We start from the raw sequence: 17,834 nt of genomic DNA on the forward strand, positions 1-17,834 counted from the left end.
CTACCTCCTTTAAGACTTGTTCTAACAGTTCAAACCAGGAATAGGTACAGCCAGAAGAAAAGGTTACAACTTTGAAACTGGAAGCCAGGAATGTACATGTGTGAACTCCTGCCCCTTTCCAACAAACACAAATGAAGAGCTTCATCTACTAGCATTAAAAATAATCAGTTTGTCAAGGAAAGATTTCTTTCCACAAAGGGAAGGCTTCTCTCAAGCTCTCTTTCAGGTTTGTATGTGTTTGATGGTAGCACTTAGTCCTATGTTAGTGACACATTAGGACAGCTATCTTGAGGGCTGGAAACAAAAATTTCACATCTTTCCAAAAGAGAAAGTTCCTTTTCCACCATGACATGTCATATTTAGTTCTGGCCCTGGAAGGTTCCTATGTACCAGACACCAGTTGTAACATTTTAATTTACAGAAAAACAACTTAAAATTCCCTCTGAAGGAGTATATTGATATTTCCTTCTAAGGGTAATGGTTGTACTTGTGATATGAAGGCACCTGGACTCAAAGAAAGAAGGATATAAAAACACTCAGAATGTGGTGAAAATTCATCAGTGTGCATGGGAAATGACAACATGGAATGGAGGCCATCAGAAAACTGGTCAGATCTTGCAAGGTACAGAGCTTACCAGGGCTACTCGTAGAGGTTCCTAGCTCTGCCACTAACCTAAGGCAAGTCCTTGGGACTGTCTCTTCACCTTGCTGTGATTCCATTCTCCATCTGCAAAGTGGCTAAAAATAGCTGTCACTTTATGAAGAGCTTCAGGTGACAAATACAACATAACTCCTTGGGCCAGCTTACTGGATATAGTAGGAGGTGAATAATATACATAATTGATTGTCTTCCTAGTTAAAAATAGCATGTCAGTTTGTTACACTCTTTCTGTCACTCCACTTCTGCACCTCTACAGCAGCTAGTTAAAGCACACTTTGCTTGTAAGCAAAATGTAAAAGAATCAATCTTCCATCTGTACCAAGGATGCATAGCACTGTTCAAAACACATCATTACTTGGAGCAGCAATGGAAGAATCAAGATGTTTTAAGAATTGCAGTCATAAGAAAGAAAGCATTTACTTCAGCAGCTGACAACATACAAGCATGCAGAACAAGCAAAATAATGCCTACATAGACTACTCACTCAAGGTCTGCATCATGGTTCTTTATGGTAGGGAAGCATAGGAAGATTCTCTCAGACAACTGTTAAATTTAATCTTACTATGTAGTTGCACGACAGTACATGGACATAAAAGTTAATTGTCTATAGTAGTTAAAAGGGAATTTAGTGACTTACTGTCTTCCATCAGATTGGAGTCTTCAGAAATAAGTGAAAGATAGTATATTGATGCAATTATTCTTCTAGTATGCATATACAGTTTTATTTGCTTGAGAACAGGAGTATGTGCTGGGAACAATTATGGCACTATACAACTTCCAGTGACTGAAGGGAGGCTTCATTTTTTAAAAAATTACCTTCTAAACTATCCACTTTTTAAATCATAATAAATCTGGAATGTCTTTTTTGACTTTAACAGCTGAACACTTGGCTGAGGATATGTGGGACATTACTCCCTCATTCTTTTATGTAAAGGCAAACTGGCAGCCTGCTTGGGAGTTTTTGGTACTCTTAAAGATATCCAGAAAATCCTTCAGAAACTATTTCTCTAAAACTCAGGTCATAGCTCCTGTCAGTGCTTGGGTTTCTAACAGTAGGCCTGAAAAGCTATGATCAAATACCTAGACTGTTGTTTTATTTACATACTGTGAAGAGTAAAAAGCCCAAACCCATACTCTAGATTCTTGTGTACCCTTCAAACCTATTTACAAACCTTTAATTTACTTCTCTTGGACTGCAATTTCAGCCATTTTGTGATGGGATGGAAACATTCTTTTTCCCAAACATGGCCAAATGGCATTTTTAGCTCTTTCAGTGCTCTCACAGCTCTAGTTCCACTGAAATTACAGTGTTAGTCGGGATTTCCATCACTGCGACAGCAAGCAGATCCTGTCTGCCAGTGTACAGACAGACTCAACAGCTGAAATACGAATGGAAAATGGGGTAAGAATAGAAGTCAATACTGCCTGAATTAATGTTACTGCAGAACACCCTTGGATAATGCTCAGGATATAGAAGGAGAGATACTTAGAGAAGTGGGAGAATAATGCAAATTTAAGAGTGAGGGCATACTGAGAGACATTTTCACACATTTTTTTTCCTAGATAAATTTTTATGTGGTTTGTCCTAAGTACAAGATGGCTTGCTGAAAGCTAAAATATCTTCTTCCCCTGCCCTCATGATAGCTTTGGCAAAAGAAAAAGATCACACATGTGAAATGGCACAGCCAAGTATCTAAGTGATTGGAAATGAATTATTTAAATTAGAGGAAGAGATGCAATTTTGAGAAGGAAAGGAGCCATACCCTCAGGAACAAAAAGGTTTTAAAATCCTAGAAAACCAGGAAGTGCAGATGAGCCAAAAATTATTTGGGAGGAAGAAAGCACCCTTCCTTACTCCAGAGATCAAAGAAGAAACAATTAGGCAAAACTAAAATCACAGCTGAAAAAAAAGAAGCTCTGAAAAGGGCAATACTGGTACCCCTATTCATCAACCCAGAGAGAAATGATACATCACAGCTTGGTCTCTAGAGCCACAGTGGAGAATTGCCCAGTGGGCCCTCTTCCCTCTCCTCCATTCCACCACTCCAGTCCCTGTTTGCAATCAGTACCTTGGTCTGTCCTCACAATGGGAGAGGCACATGAGGAGCAATAAGAGATGGAAAGGAATAAATGGGACCTCACCCAGAGAGTGCACACTGTTCTCTCAGGTTTTTGTTAGTGGATTCTTAGAGCAGGATCTCCTCCTGCACAGCTGTTTCCATAATCTGGTTTCCACCTGAATGGTGCCCTTTCGCCAATGTATGCCAGTGAAATTCATGGCAGTATCTCTCTCTGCAATATATTCTGCTAATTCTGGGATGAGGGTAAAATGTACTCCTCGTGCATTTCCAGTCCATATCCCAAATACAGAAAGGATCTGACAGCCAAGATGCAGATTGTATATGTTGAGTTACCAGAGCCAGAAGATATTACCAGAGCCAGCAGTGGTTTTCATCTCTGTAACAGCAACTCAGCAAAAAGGTACTGAATTTTGTAACATTTTTGAGGGATTCTCACTACAAGTTAAGTTGAGACTATTTCATTGGTAACTGCAGGTATACTCATATGAGTCAAAAAAATGTGTCAGGACATTTACCTAGATACCACAAAAGTAGGCTAAGAAAGAGAGAATCTGATTTTTTTATCTTTTTTACTTTTTAATTAGTTTAAGGAAATTCCAAAACTTTCAGTATTGCAGGCAAATTACACCAATTACAAAGCAAAAGAATAATGTTTAAATTCCTAGACTGCAAATGGATATACCAGCTAAGGCAACTCATAAATTGCATTTGTAATTTCTGATAAAACATGGCCTAAAGGTTTCAGATACTAAGGGATATGAAAGAATAGTACATGCTCTTTCATCCCTTTCTATAACCACTCAATTTTCTTGAAAGTCTTCCTGTTTTACCTTCCCTTTTCTCTCAAATCCAAGATAGTGATGGGCATTGATACAGTTAAATATTTCTACTTTGGTGGATGAAAATAAATAGTTAATAACCAGAGCTTCTCACGTTATAAATGCCATCACCGGGCTCTCACAACCTGCTTTTGCAAGGGAAGAGATGACATTGAGCTTGCAAAGCAAAGGAAGAGAGAGCATCTACCTGATGAGTTGAAGAAAAAACTTTACAGAAGAAGGCCTCCATGAAAGCACTGAGTGAGCAATGTGCTTGCTGCATGCTGCCTTTACTTAGATGTTAATTGGATTACAGTTGCACGCATTCATAAATTGTGATAATTTTCAAAATGTGAAGGTATACCAGATCACTGTTTCCTGCACTATTGGCTCTGCATTCAGGCAACAAGCAGATGCAGAAAAATGAGTATGAACAAACTACTACCAAAATATGTCAGTGTTCCCAGGGCCTGGGAAAACAGGCAGAAGCAAGATGGTAGGCCAAGAGAGGAAGATTTTTGCTCCTAGGATTGAGGAAAGGTGAAGGTTCCCGAGCACACAACTTCCTGATGGGCCAGGCCTGGCCATCAGGAACTTGGAAACTGGTATTTGCTTCTCCCATGACGATGGAACCAGTGTACATGTGTATGTACTCCTGGTAAATAAAGAGCACTGTGTCCCTAGGGAGGTCCATTCCTCCCTGACAGGAGCAGCCTTGCAGAGCCCCAAATGTAACCACACCGTGCAATACAGGGCTTACAGTCCCTATCTTGAAATGCACACTTCCAGCACCTTTTAAGTACTACTGAGCTTTGCAGAGGCAGCTTCCTAAGACTAAAATCATCAAACAATTTAACTTCCTGTTCAAGCATTGCCATTACAGTGGTTTCACCAGGCAGTGTATCATGTGCTGCAGAAGGAGGAGGAGAGAAGTTGTGTGAGCACCCGAGAGTGCAGCCTGGCCCCACAGGGAAGGAAGGCAGGTGCTGTGGGGCCCTGGGAGACGTGGCAGTGCCTGCAGGGGGAGGGGACAAGGCAGCAGGCCCACCATTAGCACCATGCTCCTGGGGATCCTCGTGGTGCTCTGCTTCATCCCCACTGCTGATGTAACAGGTAACAAAACCCCCCCACATTTCAATCCTTTCCCCTATTTTTCCTCACTTTGATCATCAAGGGGTAGAAGGTCTGGTATAGCTCTGAATTAATTTTGCACAAATTGTTCTTGTTTGGATGAAAGGGGAGAGACAGCATGCTGCTAAGTCTGCACATGGATCAACTTGATATAACCAAGAGGCCAATTTTTCTCCTGCCACAAGTATCCCTCCAAGATGAGACCCAAGAGTTTTCCTTTAATTTGACTTCTCTCTAGATCCATTTGGAAATTGCATGCATAGGCAGAGGGGTGTTTATTCCACCTACCCCCGGGCTTTACAAGTTCTGCTCACAAGTGCCTTTTCTTGGGGGCAGCAGGTCTGAGCAGACCTGGTGCCAACACCTCTCTTGGGGCAGACTCTCCACATCGCCAAGTCTACTTGTAAAGCTTCAGGTTCCCCCATGGCCTGGCTTGGTGTGATGGGTTCCGGAGCTGAGTGCACTGACATCCTCACAGGACTAGCAAATAAATGCTCAAAAGCAGAGTTGCTTACTGAGCTCAAAGATGGGAGGATGGGACTTGCCAAGTTTCTGATTTTTGCATTGTTTGGTGGTTTACTGATACTTACTAGACACCTAGTTTCTTTCTGAAGATCTTCAGGAAAAAAAATCTTTTTGTGATTTTGAAATCTTGAGTCTTAGTGAATCTTCCTGACTCTTCAGTTTTTGTGGCTGAGGGTATTTATCTTGGTGTTGTCTTGCTGATGCAGTGTTCATATGTTCAGAGCTAATATGTCTTTCCAACGGGTACATTAAAATGCAAAGCAAGGCAAGGGATGATGGCTTTTGCTAGGGTAATCTTGAGACAGACAGTTTTTCAGACGGCTGGCTGTGAACTGTTGTTACTGCATCTTCTCCAAGTATCAGTGTTTTGTATTGTACAGGGAAGTTACAGATAGGAATAAAAATCTGTTTTCCGGTACAAAATTTTTAACATAGAGAACAACTTAAAAATGTTGCTTTTTCTAGTATGAGAGATGCAATTGAATATATTTTTTCTTATTTCTACATTATTTTTTACATAGTTCTTTTCCTCAGCGAAGGCATTGTAGTTTGCATGACACTGTGTTCACCATTTCTTTCAGAAATCGTAGGTTTTTTTCTTCCTTGTCCTTTCCCATGTTTATAATTCTCTGTTCGCAATATCATAATTGTTTCCACACCAGGCTCCTGGATTGTCAAAGAAGACACTAATTCCAGGAGGGGATAATATCAGCAGTAGGTTAACAGTTCTAAACACATTTCAGTGAGGTGTGAACAGCTTTAAAGCAGTGCTTTTGAATTGCAGCAGAATTAATTACAGTGTGTGGTTCTCAGACACAGGCATTATGCCATGGCTTTACAGACATATGTACACTTGCTTTGCATGAAGAATTTGGATTTCTCCAACAGACTCACTAAGATTGTTCAACTGCTTAAAGAGAAGCACATGAGGTCATTAGCTTCTCAGGGCTCTCATCCTTTCCCCATCTATTTTTTTCACTCTTCATTTTCAAGGTGATTGATCCTTAGTACATGGAAAACACTAAGGCAGGTCAAAACCCTGCAGGACTTCCTCAAGCCATGAAGTGCACTATAAGCCTCAGGTATTTTGGTTTGGGAAAATCAACAGAATTTGTCCTGTTGTTAGACTGTATCACTAACTGCTGCAGTTTAATCAGTAACTGGTTGAGTTTAAATCATAGAAAGGGACTTAAAATACTAGTTTAGTCATTTCCCTTTTGAAGAAACACTAACATTTACAAAGTTTGGCCTCCTCCCCTTTTTGTTGGCTAAATAATTGCCCTGCTGTGGTCTGTCAGAGAGGCAGCTATATCAAGTGTCTGGTATTTTGTGAAGTAAGTAATATAAGCAGGTTCCCAGTGCAGTGTATCACGACTGACCTCATCTTTTTACTATCGACATAACCTTCTGGCTTATGGTCTCTGGGGGTTAAAATCAACCTCTAACCCACCAGGGTTACCAGAATGCAGAAGATGGATGAGGCAAGGTTAGCTGAGATTAGGAAGACATCAACTAATTCTTGTTTTAAAAAAATAAATCACAAACTGCCAAGAAAAAACCCTGTGCTCAGACTGGATTTGATTAAAGCAAGAGTGTCACCTGGGCTTTCTGGAGTACTCCGCTGCCTGCAGTACTCACAGCAAAACAAGAAAGTTTAGCAGAAAACAGGTCTGTAAGGGCCAGAAAGAGAGGATCCTCCCAGCTGCACGTTAAACACACAGCTGGGTGGCCTCAAACCAAAGTAAAAGAGAAGGACCCTTGTACCTAGGAAAGAAGAGTAAACGTAATTGAACAGACCACCAGCAACAAAAATGAAATAGCTTTGTTTATAACATACCTGTGTGCCTTTCTGCCTGTGGCTTAAACAAATTCCTTTCAGGTTTTTCCCTATCCCCCCAGGGAATTAGGTGGGCCATTTCTTTCCTGTGCTTACAGAAATCCCAAATTATCTTAGATACCTTGCTCTGGAAAATAGCTCCCTGAAGCTACTGGCATAAAAAAAAAGACAAAGAATACTAAATATTTTAGCAGAATATTTTTTTCCAATAGCTGATGATGATTCAAGAAGAGTTCTGGAGAAAATAAAAAAACAACCCACCTCAAAATAGTTATTTTCCATACTTTGTCAACTCTATTTCACTTTCTTGGTGAATAGAAAAAAAATAAAAAACTTCAATGAAGTTTTGCTTGCATCAGGGTTCGATGATCAGAAAGTCAGTATTTTACAGATATTATTGATGGATGGCACTTTGTTTCATGATGCAAAACCCCCTCACATGTGATTATAAGAAATGCCCAGCACTAAAAACAAGCTACAAAAAAGCTTAACAAACATTTAGCGATCTTACACACTATTGCATATAAATCCCAAGATCCTAAGAGAAGGTTTGCAGCTTGTCCACACTGACTGAAATGATTTTACATTTTTAAACATCACTGCTTTTTGAAACTGTAAAAAATTATTTTTCATAACTACTATCTTCCTGGCTGGGTAAGGCCAAGATATAGGTATTTATTACTATACAACATGACTGAACACAGCTCTGAAGTGGCAATCATAACCCTATTTAGGGGAATGGAAACACCTACAAAATGTTTCAGAGTTTCACCATTTAACAAACCCAAAGTGACACTTATGAGGAAAAACTGGCTCTGTGAAGGCAAAAGCAGCCTCAGCCCATGTTTGCTTAGAATGGTCTACATCCTACTAAGAATGTAGTCAAATCCTATTCAGATCACAAGTGAAGTGAGGGATGTTTGGTGTTACTCTGTCTTCCCCATGAAACTAATACACATTTTAGCATGACTGACTTTATTCAATTCAAAAAAACCTCCAAGTCCAGAGGAGGAGGAGAACAGCAGGGCTTGTCTAACACACCGGTGGAGTAAGCTTGCCTTGCCCCTGTTGGCATTGCAGCCCAACCAATTCATGTGGTGCTAATTAGTGCCTATAAATGAAAACAAAAATATCTTCTTTAATTTAGGTTTATCTAGTAAAGTCACTTTGTAAAAATAGATTTGGGTGCTTAGCTTCAATCATGTAGGAGCTGTCTTCATTTAATGATCCACAAATGGGCTTTTTCCCACTGCTCAGCTGTCTGCATCCCAGCATCAGCAGCATGGAGCTGGGTTATCAAGCCCAGCCTGCAAGACAAGGCAAACAGTTTGGGCTATAAATCCAAGAGGTGAAAATAAGTTGAAGGAATTTATCATTTTTGGTGGGTATATCAAAACGGACTGGTTGCCAATTATCACAGTATCATGGCAGGGACATAAATAGTCCAGAGCTGTAGTTAAATAGTGGAGCTCAAGGCATGAAGCTCAGGCCTAAACGTCAGGAATTCAGGTTGGCTGATGACAGTGAAAGAGATGGAGTAAGTCATTGGGGTCTGCAGAGGAGTCTAAATAACATCTGAAAGTTGTCCCTCAGTGATGAGATTTTCAGTGTTCTTTGACTTTCCTTTGGCCACAGTGAAAATATGATCAGGCTGAGCAATAAATATCCATTGGTTTTCTGTAAGTACTTGCAATGGAAACAGGCAAGCACTTTTCTGAAGTGTAATACTTCTGTCTGTTCTGGAACCCTATTTCAGTTGTCAACTCTGAGACAGAAACGATCTCCCCTGAAGGTGCATTCAGTCCCTTTGCAAAGTAGAATAACTGTCTCAAGTGAGTTGTGTAGTATTCTGCTGTGCTAAAGGTGGAAGAATTCTACTGCAGACTTGCAAATTGCCGCATAGGCCAAAAATCAATTTTCCAGCCAACAAAAATGTGATCAAATACCTTGTCTAAAGGGGTGGAATCCGAACCTCACCACTTACTAGAATGCCTTATAAGCCTATGTGAGAGCTTTTGTCGGAAAATGCTGATTCAATGAAACTGAATTGTTTTGCTGAAATGTCTTCATTTCGATGAAAACTCACCACAGGCACCACCTTAGGTAAAGACTTGCCTTCTCTGTTCTTACTTTGCCACTCTGTCCTAGGAATCAAAGACCCATGTCTCTTTCTGCTGGAAAGCCTGGAAATGCTATCCTTCATCCAAAGTTTCACAGTGTTTGGGTTCCCTGCAAACATGGGATTCCAGAGCCCTTATGAGCTCTCCTCAACCCTCCCCCCCAACAATGTTGGGCAAAGAGACACAAGGAGGATAGGCTACAATCTTTCTTTTTTTAAAGATGAGGCAATTAGAGCATTCCCTGCCTCACATCTCCTGGTCTCATTTGAAACAAGGGCTGGTAAATGAGACTTTCAATGAGAAAATTAACAACTTCAGCAGTTTCATGGGTTCTGCTGGTAACTGGAGAACCTGCTAGCCAAAGGTTGTTTTTACTGTCTGCACCCTACTAGTGGTCCTGGACATCTCATTCATCTCTTTGTGTTTGCTTTACTCCCTGGACCACATTCATCCCAAAGGAGTATCCTACTCAACAAGCCAGGGTACTTCATCTTCTTGTGCAGGCATGAATACACTAAGCATCATTTGGTCCTAAATATTGTTAAACACAGTTTTAAACACGTTTTCTGGGCATTCTGGGTCTGGCCTCCTTACCACTTCATTTCTCTTACTAGCTTTTTTGAAGTCTCATCACACAGATTAAGTAGAAAGAATCTAGGTTTGCACAACATTTTGAGGACAAGAGGTACAATTGTCATTCTATCAGCCACAGTGATTCTCAGGGATCTGTAAAAGACTATCCAGACCTCCTATTAGCTGAGGTTGCATAAAGGCTTAAGTGGTCATACAAAAGCCTTGGCAAGACTCTAGCTTAAAAGCCAAAACTCCCTTCCTCTTACTTAGGGGTCATCATTTGAAAAGAAGGGCCTCATTTGTACAGGATGACTTTTCTTTGAAGAAATTGTCTTTCTGCATAGTCCTTGCAGTGTTTCATTGTTTGGCAGATGATAGCACAGAGGTCTACATGTCAGAAAACATTTCCTGTTTGTGTATCAGTCTGGTCAATTCAAATTCAATTATACATTCATGTGACATGCTTTTTTACAGGCCATTCAAGTGCTAAGTGCCAGTGCAGTGTCAAATTAGTCAGCTCCTGAGTCCTTTGAGAGATTAAGAATCTACTACAGCTGCTAGCTAGAGAAATTACTTATTTTACATTAAAATGATAGCAGTTCATGCTTTTAGTGTTCATTGCCCAAGGTCCAAACCCTTGAATTGGTTCAGCAAATCCACCTGCAAAGACTTCAGGAGTCCTTGAATTAAAAAGCAAATGTATAAATAATATTCTCTTATCTGAACGCAGTGTCAATTCATAGTATTTTCACTCCATAATGTTCCCTGGGAAATTGCTTGCTAAATGAAGGATAAACTTAGATGGCCTTCTATATACACACATGCACACAGTTGCAGCCTAGGCTTCTGAGTTCTGATGTTAAATCTTAATCATGGGCCACTGTCTCTGCTAGTGTTCTGACTCTGAAGAAAAACACTCTTGATCTCATAGTCTCCCCTAGTGACTATGTAATTATTTACCTATAGGTGGATTGCTGCAACAATAGCTCCTGTGAGAAACTGCTTCTGCAGATGGGTGGTTTCGTACTCCCTAGTAGGGAGTGTCAGCAGGGGAGAGGAGATATGGAGAAGAGTTGCAGGGGAGGATGTGTGGTTCTGAAGTCTCATACTGTATTTTATAAACAAGTGTTTTTCTCACTTTCTCCCCTCCCTTTCAGAAAACAAGATTTTAGTGGCTCAGCATCCTTTGCTCATCGTAGCTAACCAAACTGCAACTCTAGTTTGTAACTACAAATACAATGGGACAGGGAAGGAATTTCGAGCTTCTCTACACAAAGGAACGGACAGTTCAGTTGAAGTTTGCTTTATTTCATGGAACACGACCAAAATTAGCAGCAATTCAAATAAAGAATTCAACTGCCAAGGGGATCATGATAAAGACAAAGTCATCTTCAATCTTTGGAACATGAATGCCAACCAAACTGACATCTACTTCTGCAAAATTGAGGTCATGTATCCACCCCCATACGTCTACAATGAGAAGAGCAATGGGACTGTTATTCACGTGAAAGGTAAGCTAGAAATCTCTGTAGGCCAGTATCCTCTCTATACACACTCCTTACTTAATGGCTGGAGGCAGATTGTTTCCTTAAAAAAGAAGTTGGATCGCCTGGTAAAACTACATTCCTGCTCTGAATTTCCTGAAGAAGAGATCTTAAAATGATGATTAATAAAAATGACACATTGGAACAAGGAGTAAATAGGCAGAGATCAATGTTTTTGATTTAATGTACTTAAAGTTTTCTTTGCTCTTTCCTTAAAGAGACACCCACCCAAATACAAGAGCCTCAGTCGGCAATTCCTTTGTGGATTCTGGCAACAGTGACTGGAATTCTTGCATTCTACAGCATGCTAATAACTGCAGTTTTTATTAACTACTGGGTAAGCAACTAGCGTTTTCCTTTGCTCTATATGCTCTAGTAGTTCATTTCTCAGGCTATACTTGCCATGTTTACCACTAACTCACAGATCCCCCCGTCAGTACAGGATGACTGAAGTGTTTCTTCAACCCAGCTATGTATGCACACCCATGGTGTACCCCAAAAGAGCTGAAACACCAGATGCTCTCCAGGTGGGCAGTCAGGCCTCTGCAGTAGAGTCCTAAAGCAAATAGTAATGCCACAGTGTTGGCAGTGCCCTGCACACCAGCAATACCAGGACACTGTCTCTACCTCTGCCAACTGAACCTGTCAGGGAAATCTAGAGCTACAAGCATTTCTGGCAAAACCCTTTGAGGCTATACTGACAGGAGTTCACCTAAAATAAAACAATCTATAGGGAGCCTTCAGTTAGCCCACGACCATCTGCACTGGTGTCTTGTGCCTATCCAGCAATTCCCTCAAGCAACCACTATTTCTGGCAGCTTGACTGCAAGGGAATAGGAGCACCTGGATCTCAGTAGTCCCTTGTCTGTACATCAACAGTAAGAAAGCTGAGACAGCCTTACAGATCATAATTTTTGCTTTCTAATCTCTCTGGAGAGTTGACTGGCCCAAGTCACATCCAGTTCTCCTCCTGGAGTAAAAAAAGAGAGGCATGATACTGGGGCATCAGAAGGACATTTTCCTCGACAAGTCTTAGGACTGTGATCTCCAGGGCCAATTTAAACTACTTACTCCATGTGAGAAAGACTTGAACATAGAGAACTCAATTCCTTGCACTCTGGCTTTCCCCTCAATCTTTGCTGTTAAATAGTGATTTTCAAAACAACAATTATGAGGTAGCCCGTATAAAGGGTCCAGAGTCTCTGCCAGGTTAAACATTGCATATATACAGAAAGCCACTGCTAGCTGAAGCTTGAGATCTGCTAAGTGTTTCACAAAAAACCACTTTCTCAATCTGTGGCTATTTCTAATGGAAAACAATCAAAGGGGGCACTGCCGTAGGAAAATGAAAAGGCAGGTTAAGTGGCTCTTCTTTGTGCCCTGTTGTAGAGGCTGACTCCTCAGAGAGCTGAGAGGATTACAGCAAACAGCTGCTGGTGTTACAGTGCTGTGCTGCTGTGGCTGTGCCACAGATGAGATGCTATAGCTTCAAATCCATCATTTAGAATCTGAACCATTTTCTCTGTGCTATATTCATTTGCTACCTAATGGCTTCACACTTTGCTACTAACATGTCTGCCCCCAGAAAGAGTGGCAAGGCTGTGTTGCCATGTGTGTTGTTTGCTCCATCAGTTTTTACCTGCTGTTATTACTGCTGGCAGTATTCTTTCAGATAATATGTCTTCTGATTGTGGATGTATTTAGAGTGTTGTTGAGTATAAATACAGCTGCCTAGAATTGTTTGTGATATTGTAAAAAAAGGTATCCTAATTGTGATACTAGACAGACATGGCAAGCCTGATCAGTTCCTGAAAGCAGCTAAATATTTGTCTATTTTCATATAGTCTGCCTTCCCTGAAGAAAAACTGCTTTCCGTTGCAAAAGTAGCAGTCTTTGATCCTGTAACAGCCCAACATTCACTCATGCTAGCAAAATGTCTTTCTCCCATGCAAAACTACCTCTTGGGTGAATTAGAAATCCTGTATTATGGAGATGAACACACAGAGATAAAGCTTTTGTATCTAATGCTTTACATGCATTGACTGCATTACATGGCTTAAGCAGTATGTAACTTACATTCAACACTTTGCATATATATAACATTAATATAAAACAGGTTAAAATATTTCATAGTAACTGCCCCACTCTGCACATACTACATAATTCAGCCATCAGATTTTCTAATGCAAACTCCAATTCCACAGCATCTCCTCCAATTCCACAGCATCCTATGCATATATACTGCAGCATATGCAACTATTTTTATACATAGGAAGGGAATTTCAGTAAAAAGGAGATTGCAAAACAGTGTATGATGAGTATTAAGGAAAAAGCATGGAAGCACTTTACTTACCCCTGATCAATAAAGCCTTAAGCTATGTAAAAAACACCAACCTTGCGCACAGCCTGCAGCAGTCAGAGGCTGAAATTCTGCTGTAGCCACAGATTTCCTCTGTGATTTTAGGCAAATTATTTCACCTGTCTTCTGCTACTCTTATTTCTGAAAGAGCTGATGCTTCCCTTGTCTCACAGGGGCATTATAAGCAGGAATTCAACAGTGGAAATAAGATTTTTGCGGCCCAGATATGGAGACATAAAAGATTAACATCAGCTCTGATTCTTTCACTGCTTAAAGGAAGATTCAGAACAACATACGCATTGTGTCTCACTGCTGTAAATGGTAGGAAAACCATTATACACATAGTCTGGGCTGATTTTTCTTGCTCTTATTCTGTTCAAGTTAAGCTAATTTCTCTTTTCCTCCTAATAAATAAGGACAGCCTTCACAGCTCAGACTCTACTGTTTCTGCTGAATCATTCCACAGATGAGAGAGGCAAGATGATGGTGAGAGGTATCAGTTTGTATCCTTGGTGTGTAGCATTCCTTTACCTGAAGAACTAACACTGTAAATCTCTCACCAGATAAGATGGAGACTAACTTTCAGGTTGGGCAAATTCCATAGATTATTTGATGAGAACATGTGTTCTAATTCTTTTGTTAATGTATTTAAACCTGAAGCTGCCTTATGAATATGCCTGCTTCCCTGAACAAGGACCTAGGGCCAGACCTGTCAGCAGTTAACATGAGAGTTTTCACAGTTCTCTTCACCCTTCCCCACAGCAAAAATCCAAAAAGAATATGTACCATCAGAGTGACTACATGAACATGACTCCCCGGCACCCGCCATACCAGAAGAACAAGGGTTACCCGTCCTATGCGCCAACACGGGACTACACCGCCTATCGGTCCTGGCAGCCCTGATCCCAGCAGCGCACCCACCAGGAGCCTCCTGTCCTTCCAGGCAGTCGCTTGCTCTGGGGCATGGAAGGACAGCCTCTCATTTTCTCGTCGTGTTTATTGCTATTGTTCACAGACACCTACACCATAGCAAGTATTAGATAAACTTTGATCTACTAAAAGAAAATCCAGACCAACAAACAAATATTAAAAGGGGGACGGAGGGGGAGAAGTAAAAAAAGAATTTTTTTCCATGATGGCTGAAAATGAGGCCCAGCTTGTGTTGAGGGTTGTCAGTGGGTAAGATGGAAAGATGGCATCAGTCCTCAGAGCTGGTCTCTTCGTAATACTTGTGGTTTTGCTTAGCTGTTGGAAGAAGCAGAACTTCTGATCTTTTCCAATAACTACTGCCTTAGATTTAACCCTTAATTTCCTTCCCTGTATGTGTAATCCCTCAGACTGTTGCTGTTAAGCCTGGCAAAATGTAAAAAATAATATTTTTTTCTCTACAAGACCAGGACACAGTTTGAAGTTCAAAACACGTGCTTAAAAGAAAGAGGAGAAGGTCAGCCAGAAGGCATCCAAGCTATTAGGCTATGGAAAAAATAGTCTGCCAGGACAAATCAAGCTGATAGAAAACTAGTAAACCTTCAGCATGTGAGTCCTTGGGCTGGTCACTGTGTAGATGTTCGTAAGGCCACCTGCAGTCGTGACCAAGGAACTCCACTGACTGAAAAAGCAAGCAACCTGAAGACAAAATCAAGACAAGTGGGAGAGGAAGAAAGATCTGTCTTAATCACAAACAACCCCATTTCTGATTTGTTTGCCTTCTGCATCAAGGGAATGCAAAGTTATATATGAAGCATTAGAAGACAGAGACCTCGGATTTTGAGAAGATTTTTACTTTTATTTTTGAATTTGATAATTCAGAAGGTATTCTCCTGAGTCCTCCTGAAAATTCGTGCACATCTTCTGGCACCTAGGTTGTACCAGAGCGCTTACAAAAATCTGGGCTGACTTATGAGCAACTAAAGACCACTTGAATTTTTTTTCCCATAAGCACCCAGTTTTTGTGGTGTGAGAGGATTCTTCATTCCCAGCATTGTAAATGGACCTGCAAGTTCTCAGACATATGCAGGATCTGCTCTGGACACTTTGAGGAACTTTGTGTTATCTGGAAATTACTTTTCTCTCTAAATATGTTCTTCAGGACTGTCCATGCCAGAGTAGGACAAAGTATTTAGCAAAACATGATTCATTCTTTCAATCTAGTATGTTTACAATAACAGGACATCCTAAATTGTGATTGGGGTTGCCTTGGCATAAAATCCCTTTTCATACAGAAGAGACAATGTTTATTTTATAGAAACTACTGAATAAACAATTAAAAGAAAAAAAAAATCCACATTCCACCTTGAAATAAAATTTGGATTGTACAACATTTAATTTCCTTCAAACTGGAATAAGAAGATTCTTTCTCTCTTTGAGGAGACAGGACAAAAGTAGAGATGTGGGAGCATGACAACAATTTGCTTTGATGTCTTAACCCAGGAAAACAACTTCAGCACTTCCAAATTGGAAGTTTTATTTGAGTTTGCTGACTGGGCCCCAAACCTTTCAGTGTGAGTATTATATCACCATGAACTATGTTCCTGGAGGGTGCTGTACCACCCATGAGCAGCGGTGAGGTGCCTCCTGTCCCCAGCCAGGGACAGCAGAGCCCTGATGGCAATGCCCAAGAGGCAGTGCTGCGTCTTCAGCATGGGAATCCAGTCATGGACCCAGCAGGCCCTGAGAGCCTTGGTCTGGTTCAGCTCAGCAAACTCAAAAGCTTATGACTGAACTGAAGAACTTCAAAACAAAGTCTTATTTATTCCTTCTCCTTTCCCCTCACCACATGCACAAACACTCCAAGGCTGACATTTTTCTACACACAATTTTTACTCTCTTCTCCTGAAAAGCCCCTCACTGCACCTTTGTACAGAAGTGGAGGCAGCAAGGAACATGTGCACAGAGCAGAGGGGAGGGAGCCAGGCAGGACACATGACAGTCGCTGCATGGTCCCAGCCTGGTCTGGCCCTCCTTGCTGGCACTGACTGGGAGGATGCTAATGCCTTGCCACCTCCCTCATCACTTGGAGGGGAGATAGGAATGATGCCGTGCTGGGGCTTCCAGACACTCCCAGCAGAAAGCAGCAGGCTGGGCACAGCTCTCTGTCAGGGTATGGCACTATGGCACTGTCTCACCAAGCTCCAGTTTGTCATTGTATGGCACAATGACATGTATGATCACAATGTGCTGGGGAAAATCACAACTTCTAGTGCATGTATAAGGTGAGATGGCAAATGTGTATCAAACCCACGAAACAGGATAAATGTTCTTTGCATAAACTGCATATATACATATTTAGGTATAGATGCATCTATTTCATTACATCTATATTCCCTAGAGTTTTATTATACTTTTTGCAATCTCCTTTTAAATTTATTAAATAGATACAGTAAATTAAATCTTGAATGAATGTATTAGGCCTGAGGCTAGTCGGAGGAAAACGTTACTTTCTAAAGCAAATATTGGTATAATTTGGTTTCCTTCCCCTAACACTTTTGTACTTTCCATATTTAAAACATACTGATAGCTCCCAGGACATGATACTGGAAAGTAAGTCCTGGAACATCTGCAACACGTATTAATTTGTTTGACTGACCAAAATGGAAGGGGGATACAGGGAAATATCCTAAACATAAAATGAAAAAATGAGGAGAATCAGGACATGAGAAAGCCCCAGCACTGTGTTAAAATGGACATTGCTGTTAAATTAAAGCTCCAGAGGGACATGAATTACAGACAGTTGGAGATGGGATACCAGAAAATTCCTTTTATCCACCACTGTAAAGGAGTAAAATAAAGTGTTTGCAGAGAAGCAATCCAGTTAAGCCTGGACTCCAGCTCTGCATATGTGGATTAGCATATTCAATAAACAGCAATCCTAATTTATTCCATCTGGTTTTAGGCAATGCAAAACATGCCAGGAGAGCCCTGTCCTTCCCTGGCCCTACCTTTGGGGTCTATATGCTGTTTATGGGATGATGTAAAGAGAAACCTCCCTCTGCTGCAGCTCTGAACTTGGAAACTGTCCCTCACGGAGGGCAGGGGTAGATCAGTAGGGTTTTCTGCCTTACACAAAGGTTTTAATTCAAATACAAATACAATCCTGCCAAAGAGTGATTTAATTTTTCATCCTCCTTTCCCCCACTTTTGGGTCTCAGTGTCAAATGAACATCTGAACTGCAGTCATCACATCTG

General features: G+C 40.9%; 1 protein-coding gene across 1 annotated transcript; it reads left to right on the plus strand.

The window, feature by feature from the left end:
* Positions 1 to 4,476: 4,476 nt before the first annotated feature.
* Positions 4,477 to 15,396, plus strand: CD28 (CD28 molecule). Its single transcript, XM_042041255.1, has 4 exons — positions 4,477 to 4,673; positions 10,904 to 11,257; positions 11,509 to 11,627; positions 14,412 to 15,396. The coding sequence occupies exons 1-4, from the start codon at positions 4,619 to 4,621 to the stop codon at positions 14,550 to 14,552; spliced, it is 669 nt and encodes a 222-aa protein (XP_041897189.1). The 5' UTR covers positions 4,477 to 4,618; the 3' UTR covers positions 14,553 to 15,396.
* Positions 15,397 to 17,834: the final 2,438 nt, after the last annotated feature.

This window comes from Corvus kubaryi, unplaced genomic scaffold, assembly GCF_017639235.1.
Source record: "Corvus kubaryi isolate FWS band 111438036 unplaced genomic scaffold, C.kubaryi_AGA036_p1.0 37396, whole genome shotgun sequence".
In the NCBI taxonomy this organism is placed as follows: domain Eukaryota; kingdom Metazoa; phylum Chordata; class Aves; order Passeriformes; family Corvidae; genus Corvus; species Corvus kubaryi.

Bases quoted from the DNA above. Each gene is read 5' to 3' on its own strand.
- CD28 (XM_042041255.1), top strand. From the start codon at position 4,619: ATGCTCCTGGGGATCCTCGTGGTGCTCTGCTTCATCCCCACTGCTGAT. The intron at 11,258-11,508 runs GTAAGCTAGAAA...CTTTCCTTAAAG, and splicing joins GACTGTTATTCACGTGAAAG to AGACACCCACCCAAATACAA. The intron at 11,628-14,411 runs GTAAGCAACTAG...CCTTCCCCACAG, and splicing joins CAGTTTTTATTAACTACTGG to CAAAAATCCAAAAAGAATAT.